Source organism: Grus americana, chromosome 3, assembly GCF_028858705.1.
Source record: "Grus americana isolate bGruAme1 chromosome 3, bGruAme1.mat, whole genome shotgun sequence".
Taxonomy (NCBI): domain Eukaryota; kingdom Metazoa; phylum Chordata; class Aves; order Gruiformes; family Gruidae; genus Grus; species Grus americana.
The window spans coordinates 113,391,438-113,413,800 of NC_072854.1; the positions used below are offsets into that span (position 1 = coordinate 113,391,438).

Sequence of the window (22,363 nt, forward strand, 5' to 3'; positions counted from 1 at the left end):
ATGCTGAGTCCCACCTTGGCTTTGCTTGGGCGAGCCCCAGGTCACACAAACACACGCAGGTAGCTACAAGCTTGGGGCTGCGCTGAACACTCTCTAGTGATACATGGCAACTTTTAGATCACCTGCATGACAGATGAAGGCACCCCTGAATCTGAGGAAGATGTTCTTGGGGGATGGTGACCATCAGAAAAATGCATAGGAAACCAGGGTTGCCTGTTTATGGGGCAGAGATCCTTGCAGAGGCAGTGAGGCAAACACTAGCTAGCCTGGGCAGGACCAAGCAGCGTGTTTCTGCATGTGGGCAGGGCGCAGGGATTGGTGATAGGAAGGAGTCAACAGGAGGATCCAGCTGCAGAGCGGGCAGGGGCTTGGTGGGCAGCACAGCCTCCAACGCCTGCTGGCGCTGTGCAGAGAGGAGGAGGGCTCCAGCTGGAAGAGGTGGGAAGCTGTGAGTAGATAAAGCCCATGAGTAGTGGGGCTGTGGTGCTGCAGCCTGGGTGCTTCTCAGAGAAAAGCAAGATGAAGTTCTTGCAGGGCTTTTCCAAGCTCTGGGAGGGCACATGTTTGCCTCTGGGAGCAAGCCTGAGATCTAGGCGGATTTCCCAGTGGGAGACTTGTTAGAAAATCTCAGGCTTACCCGGGTGATGCAGCTCCCTTGGTGGTGTCTGGTGGGAGGGCAGCTGACCACCATCTGCCCTGGCTGTTCCCAGTGCTAGTGCCAGTTCACCACTGCAGGGCTGACCCCTCCTCAGTCTTCTCCCTTGGGAAGCCCTGGGGGGGCCCTAGGGACTGCAGCCAAGGAGTTGGAGGCACCTCATTGCTGTGGACAGTGGGGGCTGCCAGAAGAACCACCTTTATCTCACAGCTGTCTGTCCTCAGCTCCCAGCTGCCTGCAGTGCTGCATAGCCTGGAGGGAACACCGAGAATCACCTTGTCACTAGTTTGGATTCTACAGCCTGAAGCAGATGAGGAAAGACATTGGTAAGTGTGGTACTGCCAACAGAGACCTCTTAAGCTCATCCCAGGACCCTCAGCCCTTCAGGATGGGAGACTGCTCTGTTCCCCAGCCCAGGAATGGTGTTCAGCATGCTTCAGGTGAGTGGCTCTCAGATTTGACATCACACGGATCACCTTAAACCCAGCAGCATTGTACGGGTTAGCTGACAGGGACAGAGAAGCATTTTATACAGAAAGGCATAAAGAATCTGAGTCTGATCTGGCCTTTTCTAGTGTCGAGTGGGAGCCTTTGCCTGCGTGGGTCAGGAATGACCCCTGCCATGCCATGCTGTCTGAAGGCTAGGAGACATTGTGGTGGATCCATTTGCCTTCCAGCTGCAGGAAGGGGCAGCTCTCCCACAGAGTGTCTGTGCAGCCCCAGCCTTGAGCAGAGCTGGCTCATTGCAATGATGACAGTGGTTGTGTTGGCTGGCCCAAAGTGGGTATGGGACAGCAGACGTGTGTGGGTTTTTTTTTTTTTTAAACTAGCATGGCTAAATCCAGGAGAAGATGCTGTCTGTAGCACAAAACGGTACCTTTGCTGGTTGAGGGGACTACTGGCCCAACCTGCACTTGCTGGTTAGACCTGTCCTCCTGCTCCGGCAGTTCCTTCCCACCACAGCCTGCCAGTGGTTTGCGGAGTTGCTCCCAAGCTCCTTTCCGGCCAAATCCACAGGTAGTTTAAGCAGTTTCAGTGCTGACTCCTTGCATAGCCTGGCTTAGAGGAAAGTGGCACGCAGCTGGGAGTGCAGTGGAGATGGGGACCTTTGCAGTCAGATGATGACATGTTGATAGCAAAATCCTCAGCTCAGAAAATGTCTCCTTCCTTCCTGCAAACATGAAAGGATAGAATTAAAGTTGAGCTTTCTGACCTCTAAGTTTTTGACTTCTCACAATACAGTAGCTGCAAAACCTGTTGGATGGAGCAGAAATCTACCTATCTGTATATGCACTATTTCAAACTCTTTTCTATGTAAACTCTTCCAGACTTGATCAGAAACAAGGCTGTTTACTAACAACAGAACCGGGAAACTTCTTTAGTATTGGTTTGGGTTTTTTTCCCCCAGTTTTTTAGTTTTCATATTAAGCTGCTGAAGCTTAAGTCTGTCAGCTAACAGTGTTTCAGTGTGTTTTACTTCAAGGTATTTCCCTTTGCCTGATTTCCTGTGTATCTCTGAAATACCTCTGTATGTAGAGTGTGCTCTGGCTTCTTTCTGTGTCAGGAAAGGCTTTCCTCTTGACTTAGGCTGAGGTTAGAAGGACAGGCAATGGCACGCTCATTTCCCCCAAAGAAGTCGATGATATTAAATTGTAAAAGGCCAATGTCAATACTTTTTCTAGCATTCATACCAACAGTTCTGTACAAAGGGGTTGAATCCTGCTTCCACTTATGCTGATGTAAATCTAGAATAATAAAGTTCTTGACTCTTTTACAGCATTGCCTATTTTACTATTACAAGTGGCATAGCAAGAATTGAATATATGGTATTAGTTTGACCATTATATCTTTCTGCAGTTCTCACTTGCTGTGATTACAGCATCTTTTAGACATTTTAATGTCTTTTTAATGTGTTTTAGACATTAAACTCTGAGGCAAGGACTGCCACAGTAAGGACAGCACCAAGTGTAATGAACCCCAATGTCAGGAAGACCCGTATGTGCTACCTCAGTAGTAAAGGACCAAAAGCAGGGTTTGGACAAGGATTTGAAAGTACTTTCAGGTGCCAAGACAGCCTGTTGGTTTTTGCTTTAAAGATCTCTTCTGATCTTTCCCTCCACCTCTGTTTAGGCAGAACCAAACTCTGCTTGTTTTTTAGACTACTGTCACTCAAAGGTTGTATCTCAAGAACTAAGTTAATTAGTATAGCTCAAGACTTTGAGAAAAATGGTTCCTACAGAGAGCACTACCATGGTAAGGTAGATTTTTGCAAAGCTGTTGCCCACTTTACATGCTGATTTATCAAGCAAATGTGTTGTTACAAGTGACAATGTAGCACCGACAAATTTAATTGTGAAGGTTTACATGACTTCTAGCAATAGGAAACCTCACAGACCTAACACTTTTGTGCAGTAAAGGCAGCTAGCTTTAACAGTTGGCCTTTTAAAAGGATGCATCAAGGCCAGTTTGGGTTGAGAGGAACAAGACTCTTACAAAACTCAGAAACAGCAGGAATGTTTGGTTCCTTGGCAACTTGTGTGGCTTGTTCTGATTCAGAGCTGTCCTTTTGTGTGTTTCCAGCCAAATGCAGCAGCAAGAACTCGAGTGAGGAATTGGCGTTACTGCAAGAAATGCAGGGCGCTTGGGTCGCTTTGTTGACTGTCCCTGGCCCAACAGAGCGGAAAAGGGAAGTGAGGGTCCAGCAGGGTGACAGCGCAGTGCAGAGAGAGGTGGATGCCATTAGGTAGCCTTAAGGGTTGGGCCTGGTGGCACACTGGAGGCTGGCTGGCTGGCTGGATTTTCTACATGAGTGAGCTGTGCTGGAGCAGTGGGCTGATGATGAGTGAGGAATCCCTGAGGGATGCTCACCCTGAGGTGTTTCGTGCAGCCCTGGAGCCTCCTCATCTGCTGTGCCATCTTCATCCCTTTGCACCAAATGCCCTGCTGCTCTCCAAGCCCCTCAAGGCCCCTCTCACCAAACGTGCTGGAGCCCTGCATGCTCCATGTCATTTTGATGGCAGGGTGCAGGGCCGTGAGGGGGGCATCCCACCCCTCAGCCTGAGGGCCGGGCCTGGCAGCAAATCCCGGCTGGGGTGTGCGTGTCTCTCCGTAGCAGCCAGAGGCCTCCACATCTCGTGTGACCTCGCCTCCCCGCTCAGGCGGAGGTAAGGCTTCCTCCCGGTGCAATCGGAGCCACTCCACAGCCCGCGGCCCCAGCAAAGGGCAGAAAGGAAGCTGCTGGCATGCGGGCGGGGAAGCGACTGCGCATGCACCGCCCTCACGGGCGGCAGGGCGCGGGCTGCGCGTGCGCTGCACCGCCCCTCCCCGAGCGGGCAGCCGGGGGCGCTAGGACCCACCCTGCCCGCGAGCCGCCGCCGCCGGGCGATAAAGGTCTCGCGGCGGAGCTCTGACGTCACGGCGAGTTAATTTTAAACCCGGACAAGATGGCGGAAAGGGACGCGGCGCGGCGCGCGGGTCCGGCCCGCCAACGGCCCTACCCGGCAGGTAACGCGCCCCCCCTGGGCGAGCGGCGGCTGCGGGCCGGTGGCAGGCTGCCCGCGGGGCCCTGCGAGAGGTGCGGGGCTGGGTGGCGGGCCGTGTCGGCGGGCGGCGCCGGAGGAGGCCCCGGGGGAGGCCCCCGGTGTCTCCCCCATCCTCAAAATGGCGGGGGCGGTCGCCAGCCCCGACGCTTGCCCTCGAGGGGTGGCGGGGGAGCCGGCGCCGCGGCCCCTCCGCCCGGCCTGCTGCTCGCTCCCGGGCAGGGTCATCCCGCTCTCCCTACGCGGCCAGGGCCTTCCGTTGTGCGGACAGCGGCACGTACCGGAGCGGGGGCGGCCGTGAGTGCTGGCCGGCGGTCGGTGACCTTATTCCCCGCTGCGGCGTGGCCGGGCCGCCCCGCCACTCGCCCGTGTGTACATCACGTGAGGAGCGGGGGGTGCGGGCCGGACTGCGGCTGGTGCCGCCCGGCGGGGCCCCCGAGCCGCGGGGCGCTCGCCTGGCCCGGGGCCGGAGCGAGGAGCCCGGGGGGCGCCTGCTTTCTCGGAACCACGTCCACCTGCGAAGGGAGCAGCACTGGGCAGCTCGGGGAGGGAGGTGGCTGATCCGTGTTGGCCCGTCCCCATATGGACCTGGTGCGCTTCACCGTCAGTGCTGTTCTTGCTTGTGATATATTCTCTGGTGGCGATGGGACATGCCTCTGGCTTGGTGCTTAGTCTCGGGTGTGCTGGAGTCTGCGCAGCATGCTTTTTTTAATACAGTTATTTCTCACGAATAGCTTAAAAGCTCAGAACTTGTAACCCCCTCTCTGCCATACTCTGTGTGAGGGGGGACCCGGGACTTGTAAGGACTGTACTAACTTGAACGCTAAGTTGAATCGCATGAGGTTTTTAGCACAGCACTAGAACACTGAACTATTTTAACATCTCTGTTGTATAACTCTCACTTAATTTGGAAGCAGAATGATTGGACTGGGCACGATTAAACAAAATCGAGCAGATGCCACGTGCGATTGGTTTCAATTGCTTCATTTGCAAGCCAGCTAGAGACTGGGAAGTCTAACCACACTATAAACTGGCAGGTGTGGAGTGGCTACTCTACTGACTTTTTCTATAGGGAGGAAAAGGCAACACTTCTGAGTGTGGAAATATCTGATTGTGTTTGGCAGCATTGTGGTTTTAATAATTTAAAAGTCGAGACATTGAAATTGAGGATATGATACTTCTTTACTGCTTGGGTACTGTTTTTTCCCCACTCAGCACTGCTCTCTGGTTCTCTGTGTCTTCAGCAGTATGCAGTTTAATAATTTCAAAGCATTAGATTATTGCATAACTCAGTCATAAAAGTGCCAGCACACCTGTAATAAATGGTTTTTAAGGTAGCTGTGTCATCATTAGTGGTGGAAACATGTGCATGTCACCGAAGTTGCTTGCATACTTTATGCATGGAACAAACTTAATTGATAGGGTCTGCATGTACAGCTATGGATGATTTGTGCCTGCCTGCAGAAGAGCTTTCTATACAATGAAATAATGCAGAATGGTAGATCAGAATAGTTACAAGAAGAGAAATGTAACAGGAGAGGCTTGTAACTCCTCCTGTACCATTCCTAAGTGTTGCTTAACAGCTCTTGTGTTCTAGCTTACCCTGAAGTCACTATTGATGTTACAGTTCCCCCTCAAATAATAGCGATTGCTCTGTGGTGTGTTTCAACTGGAATTCTTTTTGAAAGCAGGGAGTGGGGTTGAAGACGACTGTATTCTTTCACCTGCCTGCACCTTAAAAACATTTCTGAAATAATTCTAGCACAGAACAGTTTTACTTGAACTATCATAAAAGCATTCCTTTAAATACGACAGTCTCTCCTAGTTTAGGAGGCCAGGCAGTTCTTGTTCATGTTGGATGGACAGGAATGCTTGAGCCAGTTCTCTTGCAGGAGTGCTGATATTTCTCGGGTACCTTGTGCCCACTGCAGTTCCTGTGTTTTGGTTAATTGGTGATTAATGTTTGCTTACAGACTGTACCAATAAAGTACTACTGACTAGAGCAAGATGCTGTGATAGATGAGGGATTGTTTTCTCTTCTTGTCCTAATAGGAATAGGAATGCTACTTCAAGCTGGCTAGACTGGATAAGAGTGGGTCTGTTGGAGGGGAGGAGGGCTGGGGATTTTCCTCCAATGTAATAGGAGAGCACTTATCTCCTGATGGCAGTATCACATCCTCTCTGACTTTGAGTTTTGCCCAGCTGCAAAACCAGATGTAATAAGACAGAAATGTGGGTAAATTAAATTCTGTGGTGTTCTTGCTCTGTTAGTGAACCACAGTGGTGTTAGTCTGCAGCACAAGCTGGATTGCAGGTTTCACTTCAGCACTATGATAAAACTAGTTTTAACTTTGTGCCTGTTGTTATTAGACTGTTGTACATCTTAGCACAGTCTGTAAAAAGTTTCTAACTGTTCCAAGGACATTCATAAGGAAAACTGCCAAGTTTCAGTTAAATCTGACTCTTCTATGCAAGGTGAAGTTTGAAGTTGCTTTTGTTACTGCACTGCAGTCATGAACAGGCCCCATCCTGGGGATGACTTTTGAGATCCTGGCATGGCAGTCTTTGAATGGGAAGTTTTAAGCTTTAAAATCAGACTGAATTGTTTCCTTGTTTTTACTGTTGCTGCATGCTGTGCCCACAATGTGGTCTGCAAGCTGCCAGCTTGAGTGCAGTTTTCCAACTTTTTGCTAAATCCTGTTTTAACTTCTCAAACTTACTGTACTAACCATTAGTATTTTAAAGTTTTGTCTTTAATCTCAACTGTCTAAGGTGAATAAGGTACAAAAATATTTTCTAAGCTTCTGCATAGGCAGGCCTGCTGTATTTGTCATTTGTAAACAACTGGAAGCTTTTGGAAGTACTTAAATACATTGGTTCTTAAGACTTTACTCTTGCTGGAGAATGACTGGGTCTCTTTCTCAAAACATTTTCAGCAACCTGAACTTCTTGAGATGTCCAGGAGGAAAGATGGAGGTAGCTTTCCTTGTTTTTGGAAGGTTGTTTTTGACATGAAGAATATTATCTCATCCTATAGCTGTTTTTGAGGTTATAATGCTGGATTATAATTATAATGCTGGATGTTATAATGGGATTTGTATCTGAAACACTGGAACCAATAGATCAGTAAGTTTGAAATATATGTGAAAACATTGCTCAGATTGATGCTATTTCAGTTAGTTGCAAAGAAATGACTGATATGAAATGAGTGGTGTCTGTTAGGATAAGGATTATAATAAAAATAATTTATAGCAGCAAATTAATATGTAATAGGGACTAATGTTTTGAGAGCATTGATAAGTGTATTTATTGGATTGATAGCTAACTTGCCTGACCTTTAACTTCTGTTAATTTCTGAAATAAATTAACGTATTTTGTGTAGTGTTCATTTCCAGGAAAGCAAGATTTTATGTGCTTGCTAAGCATACGTTTTGAAACAGATTCAATATAAAAATCAGAGGAACTCAGAAGGCATGTAAATTTGGAAGTTGATCCTCTGCCTGCTTAAGAAATACGGAATGAAATCTGAGGAATTTGAAGATCTGTCTTTCCTCCCCCACTGTTAATTCTTATTTGACTGTTAATTCTTGTTCTTTTATTTCTTAAGACTTGAAGGTAACACCCATTGTATTCTGTAGCTCTACAAACGAGTTACTGGGAGATGATCTAGGAATAAATTAATGCTAGGCAAGTAGCTACCTGTTAGTGTTTAACTGGAGTTCCCACTCTGCAGCAAAGCAAGGAGCTTACCCTCCTTCTTTGCGTTTGGGAGGGACCGTGCATATGCCATTATAGTCCCATAGCTGGTAAATTCACTTAATGAATTACCTCCACAGCTAGTTGTTCATGTGCTTACATATCCTAAAGCTATCTAGTTAGTTTGCCTGGTCTGTCACTGAGAATTCCAGCTCCTCCATGGGGATGTTACTCCTTGAGGTAACAAGACTAGTTCATATCTCTTTCTAGTGTGAGAATAGTAGATCTTCTTGCTCAGTATGATCTGTGAAGCTAAATAAGTCTCTTTTCCCTTTCCCATTAACTAAACAGAAAAAATAGCTATGTTAATTTTATAATGCTTAGTAGCTGGCTCCTCTTTAAGGTTAGAAGAACTTAAAGCAGAATGTTTGACATCAAAGATGGTGTTACTGAGCTATATAGCATCCAAGGCAGTCTGACAAAAGTTACCTGTGTTCACTCACGTAAGCTGGGTATTGGAACTCCTGTTTGATATCAGCTTGGTGAACTCATGAGCAGGGCTATTAGGGAATCAAATATAATGTGAAAGAGAAGTCCATTTGAGCCTCTGCAGAAATTATTTCTGAAAGACCAACTTCTTTTAAAAGAATCACCCTGCTCTTCTGTATCCTGGAGGAACAGAGAACTGCCAAAGCTGTAAGACTGCACAAAGTAGCTTTTGGGAAAGGACTCAGCTTACAGCTCGGTCACTGGGCCTCTATTTATGGTTTGTGTACAGTGTGAGGGATATGCTGATATGCTTTTGCTAGGAGGGAAGATGTCTCATCTAATATTTTTTCTTGTCCTATATGTATTTCCAGCTTTACTTTCAGTGCAGTCAATGAGCAAATGACTGATTGCATTTTCAGCCCTACATACCAGTGGTTTCTGCATGGCAAGGTGGGGTTTGTGTGCTACTGCAAGTCTTGGTAGGTTTCTCTTAAATGACTGGAATAGAAGCCAAAACCTAGAAGGCAGCAGAGTTGAAGACTTGAACTAATGAAATGTTGTACAGATTAGACACACAGTGTAGAATGTGATTTTCAGTAAATTGATATTTGAGAGTAGAACTTAATTTGCTCTTATACAGTTGTTGTTCAAGTGAGATCAGAATCAGGTTCCAGTCTGTAGTTCGAGTCAAATCACAATATGTATTTTTTTTCACCATTGCCTTAGAGATAGTCATGTTAAATTTACAAGTTCTCTTGGTCTCAGTAAAATATTTGAAGTGTCTCTTGAGCAATGTGTTGTATAATGATTCCAGGACAACAAGGCTTTTTTCTATATACTTGGATTGAAAATTAAAGAAACCTGTTGGAGAACATCTCAACTGCTTGTACTGACATGTTAGGACTAATTCTTATATGTTGTGTGTACTTGGAAGAAGTTGTTCTCACCTCTTATCTTCTCAAACAGGGTGATATTGCTGAGTGGAAGAATAAGTGCAGTTATTTTAACTGTCTCTAAGCCAAATCCTGTGATACTACTGCCTACAAACTTGCATGCTATGTCTTATTCCTCTTCCCTCAACTTTTGCATTTTTCAGCTCCTCAGGTAAATGTAAGAAAGGTCTTCTGGCTTTTGCTTGTTCATTTATCTTGGTCTGTGTAGTGTGATCTACTCTGGGAACATTAAACAATTGGGAAATGAAAGGTGCCCTCTATCAATCCTCTGCGTACTATGGAAGTCATCACAGTACTGATTTCAGGGGAGGAACAGTCACTCAAAGTACGTGAACTGCTAGGCATGGAGGCAAAGCTTGGCTTCCTTTAATGTATTGCTTAGAGAATAGTACTGAAAATGACTGCTGTAGAAAATTAGGTTAAGGTTCTTGATATAGCCAAATCACTTTCTTAAAAGAAGTCATCTTGCTTTTAAGAGAAATAATTTCTTAAATACTTTGTAATTCTGAACTAATACTAAGGAATTGTTAATGACAGCAATGTGATTCTAAACCTGGCCTTAAAGCTGCCCTCAAGGCAGTTATCACTTATCTTCCAAGCAGCAAAGTCTTAAGCTTGTCATGGGGATAAGGGAGGGAATGCAGTACAAAATACTTAAAAGAAAATATTTCTGGATGATAGTATGTCAGACTTCTTAGTACAGAAATTGTTTGGAAAAGCGCAGTAAGTAATGCTTTTGGTGGTTGAGGCACGGAACTGGGCTGTTCTATAGAGTTAATAGTACTGTAGAAGTAAGTAGCTACTGAAAAATTACTACATGTTATGCTCTGAGATTTAAAAGGCAAAAAAAATTTAAAAATAAAATAATGGTGGTAGGAGCATTAAGAAATGCAACTTCTGCTATTAAGCTTAATTTTTTTTCAATGAAAAATGAACACGCTATCCACTGTGAACACTTAGATAGCTGATGCGATTAAATACTTGTGGAACCTTCAGATGCTACTATGAATCCTGCTGGTTTGAGAAGACCCTTAAAATGCAATCTGGTGCTTTTAAAGAGATTGGAAGTTAGCTTGTGATAAATCGAATGTTAGAGTCTCTGTACTTTGAGTTGCAGACATATCACTTTTTCATTAATCAAATATCAAACCGAGCTGTTCTGTAGTCTAAACTGTTGTTGACTTCTTTCTGTATTGTGTTAGAACTGACTAGATTAAGCTTTTGTGAGCTTTAAAGAGCAGCATGCTGCTATCTATGTCTGTTTGGGTTCATCTTCTAAACCTAGGCTTCTCTACCCAGTGCTTGTCCTTTATACACTGTAAGGAAAGATTTCATAGATCCACAGAATGAGGACAATAAATATAATCTGCAAGGACTAAACTGTTGGTTGGGGAGGGATGTTAAACATACAGTCTTCAGACAGTTGTATTTCCTTCTTCCTTCTCCACCCAAGTGAAAGATGGATATTAAACTGTTTGTAGTCTCAACATATGGTATAGCATGCTGTCCTGCAGAAAAGCAGTTAGATTGGCTAGATATATTCAGACTAGTCTGAGAACTTGATGTAAAGAGAGCTACTAACCAGCTCCCCTTCTGTGTTTGTTCCTTTCAAGAGGATGGTGTGGTTTGTCTTGCCTCTGGGATTGCTCTCTTCTTTTTCCCCTCCATGCTATACTCACCACTAGGTTTGACTGGCCAGCAGCCATTAGTGTACACATAACAACGGGGATTTGCTGTCCTAGGAAAATGCTATTTAAAAGCCAGAAATGCTCCTGTCCTTAAGACTCTTGTTTTGTTAGCAGTGGCTGAGGTTTCTGTGGTAACAAGTGTCATGAATGATGTTAAAGAAGCTTGGGTAAGTCTTGAGCCCTTTGGACTAATACGAAGGTACTTGTTGCGTGGAACTGAGCTGCTAAAGTGTAAGTGTTTTACAGTGTCCTTGTGACCACTTAACTGTGGTGATTTTGAAATCAAAATTATTCTAATCTACTCTTTGGTAGGGACTGCTCTTAGCAGGTATATTCAGTAGTAACATTCAAGGGAAGGCTCCTCTAGTACAGGAAAGACTATGAGAAGCTCAGGGTTTTCCCACCAGTCAAACATCCTAGCGTATGTTATTGATAAAACTGAAACTAGTGTTAACCTCTGTTTGCAAAGGAAGGAAACCTTGTCGTTAAGTGAAGGTTAATAAATGTGTTGGCTAGCCCAGCCTAAATCTGCACTCTTTCAGATCTAGACAAATCTTTGGCAACACGCAGTCTGATACAGTTACAGCCCAGTTGTCTACCCATTTTTGCAGTGTTATCACATATCACTAAGTCAGTCTCCAGATGAACACACTTCTTAACTGTACCTGTGAATTCTGAGAGTCTGGCGAAGATTTCCAGCTTAACTAGGTTGTAGTCACAAAACTGAACTTTTCTTTTGGCACCAGTGCCCAGTCAAGCAGCTTGCGCCTACCTCTCAGTTGTGCTGGTGCAGCTGTTTCACAAGCATATCACCTTGTGTTTGTTCAAGATAAGTTGGTGCCTGGACCTAGGACAGTGATGCCAACGCAGAGGGCAGCAGTCCTGTACTGTTCAACAGTACAGCTGAACTGACCCTATGCCCTGCAGATGAAGCTGCATAGCTCTGCTTTTTTGTCTGTCTTCAGTTCTAGTGCTCATTGAACTCTTACTGAGGTGATGCAATTTGTAGAAAACTCTTCGTATTGGATTGCTTTTTCTGCTGGTGTGGTTTGTTGAGCTGACTTGAGACTCAGCAGCGTTGGCTATGTGGCAAAATTAGCAGGAAAGGCAGTGTGGTACTGCGTGGTGCTGGAAATGGGAAAGAGTGGGAGAGCCCTTGTGTGAGTGGGTGGTTAAGACTCAGCTGTGCTACTGAAACAGGCTTGAAGAGGCAACAGAGGAGGGAGGAGGAGGTGGCAGTTACTGGCACTGTCTTGTTGGCAGAATAAATGTACTTTGGGCTGTTGCCTTAGCGAGGGACTTTTCTGCAGCAACAGCAGTGATGCTTGGCAGACACTCAGGAGTTGTGGAGAGTAGATGTGGGGCTCTGAAGTATATGGACATGATTAGGTGCTGCATCAATTATTATGGGTTAATTGCAGGAAAATGATATGGCAGCCCAGGCTTACCAGCAGGGACAGTGATGAAGACTATTTTTGTTGTAGCTGAGTGAGAAAAATATCTTCTTCCAGTGGTGATAAAGCGAACACATGCAAAATGTGATTTTGTTTGTTTTGTTTTCTCTTTAAATGTGACTTGTGTGGAGCGCTTTTCCTTTTTTGATTCACGTTGTTGATCTGGACGTTAATTGTGTCGGCACATGTTGTGCTTCCCCTGGTCACGCTTCCCTTTCACCTGTTGTGTGTGGTAGTGATTCTACCAGGTTAAGAACAGTTGAGAAGGGAGAGGGAGGGGAAGTCATGAAATACTCCATGAAGGTGTCTAAAGGTAGTTACTGTATCAGTTTTGCTAACTACATGATCTCAAGAAGGCACTTTCTTAAGGTAAACCCAGTCTTTCTCTGTACTGCTCTTTATTCTTTAAAACAAAATGTAGAACTTTTTGTTAAAACAAAAATATGGAGTTCGGTGCCAGAAAAGCTGGATGGGAGGCTCTTAGCTGCAGGAGCTTAGAGGGAGGTGGGAAGCTGAGTGTAAACTGGAGGTTTGTCTAGATCTAAGATCACTTTTACTTAGAAGCTTCAGATTGTTAGAAGCATGGTTTGATCAAAAAGGAAAAATTAAAGCCTCTTTGGCTTGCTCTGTTTCCTTAAACCTGTTGGTGTTCCTGACTGACAGCTTGTTTATCCTGGAAATGGGTATGAAAAATGGCCCTTTGGCATACCACCCTGTACAGCAAAAGCGAGCACTTGCTTTGCTTGCTGCTGAGCTCCTCTGTGGCCATGGCACAGATGCAACTGGGTGACTAAACCTATTCTGGCTACTAATCTAAAAATCAAACACGGGGTAATTGCAGTTGGCATCTCTTGCCTTATTCTTTTCCCCCTATCTTTCTCACTCAAAATCTTGGTTTGGGTTAGCTGATTATTGTTTAAATTATCAGCTGCTGACATGAGGAATACATACAAGATACATAAAATGTAGTTATGACCTAAACCAACTAGAAAATACTGACTGAATCTTCTTGAGTAAGCAACAACCTTAAATCACTCTAAATACAAGCAGAAGTCTGCTTAGTTTAAATGTGTGTGGCCTGCAAGGATCCAGTTAGCCTGCAGTGTTCACAAAAAGCTTTCACTTGCCATTTCCAGAATTCACAATGAACTAAGGCATTGTCAGATCTGGTGTATTCTCGTTCCTATCCTCAGTAACCTGGGGGAATGGTAAGAAAGGGGAGAAAAGGTGAGGAAGAGGCCGTTTGGTGCTTTCATCTGCCTTAGTATTCTAAAGCAGCATTCTTTGAGGGGGCTGGAAAAGTACTGGTAAACCTTACTGTGGGTAGAGATCCTGCTCAGTCCTTCAGTGAGTGTGCTAATAATAGCTGTGATTTTTTAGGCAGAGTGGAAGGAGGATGAGAAACGTGCTTTGTCACAATCCCTACCCTCCAAGTTTTTCCTTGTAGCTATGGAGAAACATCTTTCTTACTAAGTTCATGGTGTGCTTTCAGAAATCCAATCCTTTTATATATATGGATATGATTATTTTTTTTTTGCTACTTACTAGGTTGTGTCAGGGTTTGCGCTGCTTCTGTCTTAGTCTCTGCTTATTGGTATTCTCTTACTTGTATGCATTTGCTGAAAATAGCTGAATTTGAGGGTTGACTACTTTGTTGCACCTCTTCATTACAATGAAGTCTCCCTCTAGCTTTTCTGTCCCCTTAAATGGCAAATGCAAGATGCCAGCTTATCAGTATTTTACACAGCTATGGGAGAGCTGTCTGCTCCTGCATGCATGCAGACCATTCAACAGAGAAGCAATTTAAAACACTTTGGAGTAGACAGGCCTATTGTTTGATGAGTTATGACGCTTCATAAGTATCTAGGTCATCCGAATATCATTTTCCCTTTCCCTGGCAGAATTGTAGCTTCAGGTACTTCTCGCTTCTGCTCACAATTTACGTAACAGTTCTAGATCTGTCCCTTAACATCCCGTTGCCCTGAAGGAACAGAGAGAGTTAAATGCAATTCCCCCCCCTCCCCTATTCCTCTGTCAGTCTTATTGGATATCCAAACAAGTCTTTGGAACTTAGCTCATCAGTCCTATTTATAGCTGAAATATTCAAAACATTTAATTATTTCTGGCCTTAAAATGAGCTACTTGGCAGTATTTGCTAGTCAGCAATAGGAAAGCAGTGATGCATTAAGGTCTGTGGCAGCCCTGTAGCTTTCATGTGGGTCTTGCTGTGAGTATTGCATGGAGTAGGACTGCTGGAGAAAGGGGAGGACAACTTTGTGACTTAAATCTTGTGATTTTTTTTTTTCCAGTAGATGTGCCAGATTTTTTTTACCCTGTCCAAATAAGGTTTGAAGGTTAACCTATTTTTTTTTTTTTTGTTAGGCTCTGGAACTCAGTTCACACATGCCTACACTTTCCTCAGTTCGCTACACCAAAACAAGAAACATTTAAACAGTTTGTCTTCTTTCTCTCTAAGGAAAATTTCCTAGGTGAAGCTCTGAGAGAATGCATTACATTTAAATGTGGTGCAGCAGTTTCCTCATGATAACTTATTTTAAGCTTTTGATGTAAGCTGTGAACTCCCTCAGGCCGTGGAGGTAGAACAAGATTTCAAGCCAAATGGTTTGAGTTAGTATAGCCCACTTCAGCTTGCTTTATCATTCAGATGTGTGGCGGAAGCTATCGTGCATCTATCTGTATTGAACTGCGAGGGGGAGATGTAGATCACTTTTGTATGGACACAAATGTGTGGTATCTGTAGAGCACCAGGAAAAAGAGTTCAGCAATGCTGAGAGCTGAGGTAATCTAGGGGTACTAGAAATTTTGATTTAAAGTTGGACTTCTAGCAAAGTGCAGGTTTCTGTACAAACAAAATATTAGGACTACCAGCTTTGAAGATGTACAGAGTGAAGTCTTTGTAACTCCTTGTGATACAGCTAATAGGAGTACTGATGAGAGTGGCAGTGAATGCTACACCAATGAAAGTGACTTCTTTAGGCTTTGTTCATAATCAAAGACTTAAGCCACTAAAAATCAAATGGGGTTTAAATTTATTTTAATACTGTGCTGCATCTGTGTGCAGTTGTCTGTGTTCAACCCACTGTCCAGAGAAGCAATTACTAGTTGTTGTTCAGTTTGTGTTGGTCAGTAACTTATACTGTATCTAAACCCAACTGAGTTTAGCAATTAGTGTGTACAGTTTTTGTCATGAAAGAATGTGAATGATGTGTTTAATGAGCTCAAGCTGTATTTGGGTTGAAACTTAAAGGTAACTGTGTTGTTACTTTATTTCAATTAATGTGCTTAAAGGGAGAAACTTGCATTTAAAGCAGGCTGTCTCTTATTTTCATAGCATGCAGATTCAGCTGACTGTTCTTGCTCCCATGTTCTTACGCTGCAGGACAAATAGGTCATCAGCTGCTAGCTGTGTACTTAGGGGAGGCAGGAATTAGCTTTTCGTTTTACCTCATACTTTAAGAAACGGGTTATTTAGTTGAGTTTGTTCAGTTGAAATATTGTCTGTACATACACAATAAGCCACTGTTCTCAAAATCTGGCTTAGTGTTTTAACAAATGGTACTTGTTCTGGGTACTTAGCTGATGAGTGGCAATAGTAGTCCTGCTGTAGTTGTTGCCGAGTGGAGCGAAGAACTTATAGGGAAACTGGTAGTATCTTCTCTTGGCTATATTTGCTTCCATTCAAGTCTGTCTGCTTTTGTGTCTTGTACAATATTGCTTCTCTTGTATCTCCTAGCTTGTTTCACCTGGGTTAGGAAATGATTATGCACAGTCTGAACTGTGCGTTAGCTCACATGCTTTAATTGAGTAATTCAGGTTGGAAGAAGCCAAAATGGAGTAGGGAGTGATTAGTGAACAGCCATAGTAATAGGCCTGAATGGATGGCAGACTTCAGGGGAAGGTTCAGCTGATAATCTTTTTGCATCAGCTCTAGCAAGAGTAGATATGACTGTAGTCTGGAGTATGTTAGTTCAATAGTGCAGAAGCATCAAAGCTCAGATGAACATCTTGAAAAAAGAAAAATGTAGCTGTGGCTTTCTGGGCCTGCAACACTGCACTACAAGGTCTAGTGCCATATGCTTTGACAAATGAGAGTTTTTCTGTATGTACTAAATACCTGAGGTCCAGTCTTCTGTGCACATGGGGATTTCCAACAGCATTGAGACCAACCCTGTGAGTTGGATGAATCTACTAGCCTGTCTTTAGTACTCTGGCAGGAGGCAGCATTGCATGGCTGTTCTGCATGCAGTGCAAGGAGCCATCAGCCATGCCTCTGAAACAACCACTCTGAGTATGAGGTGGATCTGCTGGGTCTGTAACCCCATTACTGGGATGGAACTGAACTTCTCAAAGTGCTAAAAGACACTATAAAAAACAAACATACAAAAAACCCACCCCAAAACCAACAAAAGTCTGTTGCTTTGGTTGCCTCTGTAGTATTACTGAATGTGTTGTCATGGAGACCTATATAGGGAGGCTGCCATAAGCTTTGCAAGTCCAAATTACTGTCCAGTTGGCTAGAAACACTTCAGTATAGAAACGGACATTCTGTGAATGCCACCTCTTCTACAGTTCCTATATTTGATTTGCTGGGACTGGACTATTGCAAGAACCTAGCAGTTTGTGATCCTTAGACTGAGCTTTAGGACAAATCCACTTAAATCCTGAGTTTCTAGTAGTACAGTATGACCCTGCTGGAGCAGGTGGACAAAGGGAGGAGGAGGAGGGTAAGGAGTAGGGTTCATGTTGCTAATTTTATTATCTTCTGGCCTGACTTGACAGTGCTATCAGCACACTTATTTTACAAACTACTTAGAGAACTTACTACAATGCTTCTGCAGCTTTTGGAGAAAACTGGACTGTGAAGTGAGACTGCTTGTCCTGACCATTGCTTTGAGACACTGCTCTGAAAGTAGTTCTTGGAAGTTGGAATGTGATCCTTCAGCCTAGGATGCTGAAGCCTTCTAGAAAGGCTTCCAGAGTACTCCAGTGCTGCCTGACACAGTGACTAGCCAGACTAACAGCATAAGCAGCCAGAAGGTAGTATAAAGGACCAAAAAGGTTGTAACATCTGCCTAGGAACACATGACAGGTTAGCATATGCTGATTATGCTGCTGGGATAAGCAGTAGCACTTGGTTCTACAGTTAATATGCTTAACTTGTGCAATGTCTGTCCTGGAATTGCTAACTAGTTCAAAATCTCTTGAAGGGAAGGATGTTCTCTGCAACTTAAGCATGAAGTTACCAAACCAGCTCTTCTGGACAGATCAAGTTTCCTTCACAGCTATCAACACTGTAGTTCTCCACCATCTGAAGTGCTTGATTCATGGCAATGATGGTCTTTTCTGTGGGTAGGTTGGGAGCTTTCAGATATATTTGGCTGACTAGTCAAAAAAACCCCCAGCAGATCAACCTGAAACAAACAACCCAACTTGATGCTCTGGGCTTGACTTTGCAATTTCTGCTGGTAGGTAAAATCTAATAAGAATTGAATAGGGCCTAAGATGAATCTTCTCTCCTGTCACTTCTGAGCTAAGTGAGCTTCAGGGGTGCACAATACTATTAACAAGACGTTGTGAGCTTTTAATGGGCATGTGGTGTGTAAGCTCTTGATAGTGCTATCTACTTGTGATAGGGAGAATATGCTTGTTTAGAAATAACTAATGATAAAAGACCACCCATTTGTTCGGAAAGCTCCTTGGCTTGAAAATGCTTTAGGTGGCTCTGCTCTCCACTGGTGGAAGGATGCTGTTATAACAAAGTTACAACTTTGACGTCTGCTAAGGTTCTGATGAGTTTGAGGTAGGGAAAGATGATTAATGTCAGGCTCCAAGAGAATGAAGAGAGGTTACAAGTGTTGCTTCAGGCTATTTATCAGTCTACCTTAGCTGACAAAACTGATACCTTACTGCAGCTGAAGTAAAGTTTGCATTTAAATAAAAGAATATAAGGATGTTTTAAGTAATCAAGTTAAGCTTGTTGCCTGGGAAATGCATAGAAGCAGAGGCTTTGATACATTGTGCGAATATCTGTTTGCTAAAACACAGGTGTCTCTTCTTGGAGCTATATAATCTTAATGCTTTTATCAATAGAATTATTCCCTTTATGTTTCTGAGCTGTGACACTGAAAGCTTTCTTTCTGACTGTTAAAATCTTTGTACCTCACCTGGGCTATCCTCCCAAGTTTTCTGGCCTACAAGGGTGTTATGGTTTCACCACAGCTGGCCACTAAGCACCACACAGCTGCTTGCCCACCACCACCCCCCCCCCCCGGCCCCCCCAGTGCGATGGAGGAGAGAAGTGGAAGAATGGAAGTGAGAAAACTCATGGGTTGAGATAAAGACAGTTTAATTGGTAAAGCAAAAACCCACAAGCAAAGCAAAACAAGGAATTAATTCATTCACTACTTCCCATCCACAGGCAGGTGTTCAGCCATCTCCCAGAAAGCAGGGCTCCATCATGTGTAACAGTGACTTGGGAAGGCAAACGCCATCACTCTGCCCCCTCCTTCCTTTCTTTTTCCCCCAACTTAATATGCTGAACATGACATCATATGGTATGGAATATCCCTTTGGTCAGTTGGGGTCAGCTGTCCTGCCTGTGTCCCCTCCCACCTTCTTGTGCACCTGCAGCCTACTTGCTGGTGGGATGGTGTGAGGGGCAGAAGAGCCTTGGCTCTGCGTAAGTACTGCTCAGCATTAACAAGAGCATCTCTGTATTATCAATGCTGTTTTCAGCACAAATCCAAAACATAGCCCCATACTATGAAGAAAATTAACTCTATCTCAGCCAAAAACCAGCACAAAAAGATGGGACAAAACCTGTTTTGTAAGCTCCTTCAAAAAAGGCGGCTTGTTTAATTTCTGGGAATACAAAAGCTTTAGGCAAAAGGTGAGTTTTTTTTCTGAAGTGGTGACCAATACTGTGTCAATATAGTTTGATGTCCTGTTGACAGCTGTTCTTTTTAAAATTACTCCTTCCAGTTGTCAGGCCTGCTGGTGCAATTGAGTTTTTTGGCCTGCTTTGTCAACCAGTTTGAGTTAGGGTGATGCTATTGAGGCAGCACAGAATTGATGCTTGGAAATGGAAATTTCCTCTCTGATTTGCGGTGAAGTCAAGTGTTGTCAGAACTGGCTAGAGACAGTTGCTGGAAAAACTCCAGGGTCGTCATGTTATCAGTTTTTCAAGTCATGGTAATAACTCAAATGTCTCACTACATCCACAAAACAGAGTACATTGGAGCACTCTTCATAAGTCTTTTGCTGAGGATGATAGCCAGGATGCAAAGTCTGGCAGGAATGACTTGGCAGGTCCTGTGAGTATTGACAAGGTCTCTGCCATGCATGAATTAAACTGTGGTGCATTCCATGGTGCATCATGACACATCCTGCAAGAGAACGCTGCTGCTGGGCTGATTCCACAGGAAGCATGGGGGCCCATGTAATATACCTGCATGCAGTGCATCAAGTAACTGCAGATGGCTGCTTCTTTGTCTTCATTAAAGCAATGCTTGAAAATGCAAGCATGACTAGTAGTCCAATATACTTAAATACAGTGATGTTCCTAGATAAGTAACTGCTAGGAAGGTGCCTCAGTCAAGTTTGTGCACATGGGGTTATGATAGAATATGGCAAAATGTAAATCTGGATTTGGAGGCAATTCTATAAGCACAAAACTGCTTCCAGATGCTTGATAGGAAAAGTGGAATCAGGCCAGTGGTAGAGTTTGTTTCTGCTGTGGGACAAACTTCAATGTTGTGGTACTTGAACAAGAGAAGAGACTTCATCTTGGACAGATCAGTTTGGTTTTCTTTTAAGCCTCTAACCCAGTAACTCCTGAATTCTGGAAGTCAGGAAGATAGGATATTGACACTGTTGTGCTATGTGTCTGAAGGGCCATGTTACCTTAATTTATCATTCATCAGTAACTTAAATCTCATCTGAGTTAGTTTTCAGCTACTGGTTGATCCTGAAAGGGTATTGGTTCTTAAATTGTGTATAAAATATTTTCTTGATTCTTTTTGAAAGAGTTGGTACTTACTGTTGTTAGATCTTGCTTAATAATGTGTCATAGGAAGAGTGCGAAGCCAGAAAGTACTTCAGTGCTTTTTGTTTTTCTTATCCCAAAAGTGGATCCCCATACTTGGAAGTTTATCCTCTTGCAAGCAGTTAATATGCACTCTGAAGTCTGTGCTGTATTGAGAATTGAAACAGGTATAGCGTGTTGGAATTAAAGAACTTGGTTATTTGCTGATGTATGTAATCCTGAGGTTACATACTAGATCAGTGGTCTTGCTTCTACATGTTGGCAAGCTAAACTGACAGAAAACAATGATATTTTTTTCTTTTTTTTCCCCTTTACAACAGTATAAGAAGGTGGTGCTCTAAAAATGGCAGGTTTTTTGGTCCTCTCTGGAGCTTATTTTAAACTAATTATTTTTTCCAGGTAAGAGAGAAAAGGCCCTTGATTTTTAATGGAAGTTATACTTAAGAAGCCTTTAAAAGGGGTTTTGATGCTGAAAACCAGTTTTCTTTTGTGATTTCTTAAAACATAGAGAATGCTGAAGATCTGAAATGTAGACTATATGTAAAGCTGATGAACTTCACTGTTGCTACTGGGAATGAAAGCCCAGCTCAAGGTTTCACTTCAGAGAAATGTCTAGTGCCCTAAGCTCTGACTTAATAATGTTTGTCATCTGCCAATTTGCAGGTAAGCATTATGAGGAGGAAGAGGAGGAGGATGCCCTACCTGACTCAGATGCCCTGCCAGACTCAGATGACGAGGTGGATTTGGATAAGCCACGCCCCATACAGATTGTTCTTGCTCATGAAGATGACCATAACTTTGAATTAGATGAAGAAGCATTGGAAAAAATCTTGCTTCAGGAACACATCAAAGATCTTAACATAGTAGTTGTGTCTGTAGCAGGAGCTTTCCGCAAAGGAAAATCTTTTCTGCTGGACTTCATGCTTAGATACATGTATAACAGGGTGAGTAATTTGGATTTTCCCTGCAGCAAAAAAAGTAGTTTGGTATTTTAGTCGTTTACCTTTGTATTTGTTGACTTGAGCACAAATATAGCAGATCAAATTTTTCTTACTTATTGGGAGGTGGGGAAGCCGGCTACTCTTTCTACTCTGTGAAGGAGTGTATTAAGTGACAGTTTTTCAATATAAATTTTCCTGCAATTATCAAAGGAACTTATTGGTGTCCTGATGTAAGTGGGCACGAGAAGAATTTGAATGAGAGTGGTGGTGGACTTCTAGTTGACTTTGGGGAAGGGCTCATCCAAGTGGTGGCTTGGAGGAATCTTGCTTTGACTTGATCTCCTGAAATCATGTTGTAGCACTAGCTTACCCATTGTTGCAAAAAGAGTCTTATCAGGTAACTATTGGAGGACTAAATCTGCTTAAGTCTTAGGTATGGCAAAAGGGAGAAAGTGTCCGGTTTGCTGATTGGAATGTGTCTCTGAACATAGTTCAGGAACTCTTTAAATCTTTTCAAGTCATTGGTTGTGAATGCCTGATCCAAAATTTAATTTCTTCTATTAATTTGTAGCTTTTGGCTGGTGTTGTCTTGTGTCTACTATACTTTGAACTCTTTGTCTTGTGTCTACTATACTTTGAACTCTTGGCTGATATGGAGAATGTGGGATAGTGGTGTATGTGAACATACCCATCTGCCTGTCACAGGTTGTAGTGTGTTGCTTTTAATCTGCATAGTGAATATTGACAATTCAGTGTTTTGTTGCTTTTTGAACCTTTTAAAAACAAGCAAAAAACCCTAATTCCTTTTTCTGTCACTGTTCTTTGGAGTTGGAATTTGTGGTAGCACAAGCTAACCACAAGTGCATCTATTTTGCCTTTGTGC

General features: G+C 43.5%; 1 protein-coding gene across 5 annotated transcripts in view; it reads left to right on the forward strand.

Moving 5' to 3' along the window:
- Positions 1-4,012: 4,012 nt before the first annotated feature.
- The window catches only part of ATL2 (atlastin GTPase 2), a 41,737-nt gene continuing 23,386 nt past the window's right edge, over positions 4,013-22,363 (forward strand). For all 5 annotated transcript variants that reach the window (XM_054821350.1, XM_054821353.1, XM_054821354.1 and 2 more), the window contains exons 1-2: positions 4,013-4,159; positions 21,203-21,483. In XM_054821350.1, the coding sequence (XP_054677325.1) occupies positions 4,099-4,159; positions 21,203-21,483 (342 nt within the window). In that variant the 5' untranslated portion in view covers positions 4,013-4,098. The remainder of the gene's footprint in view (positions 4,160-21,202; positions 21,484-22,363) is intronic.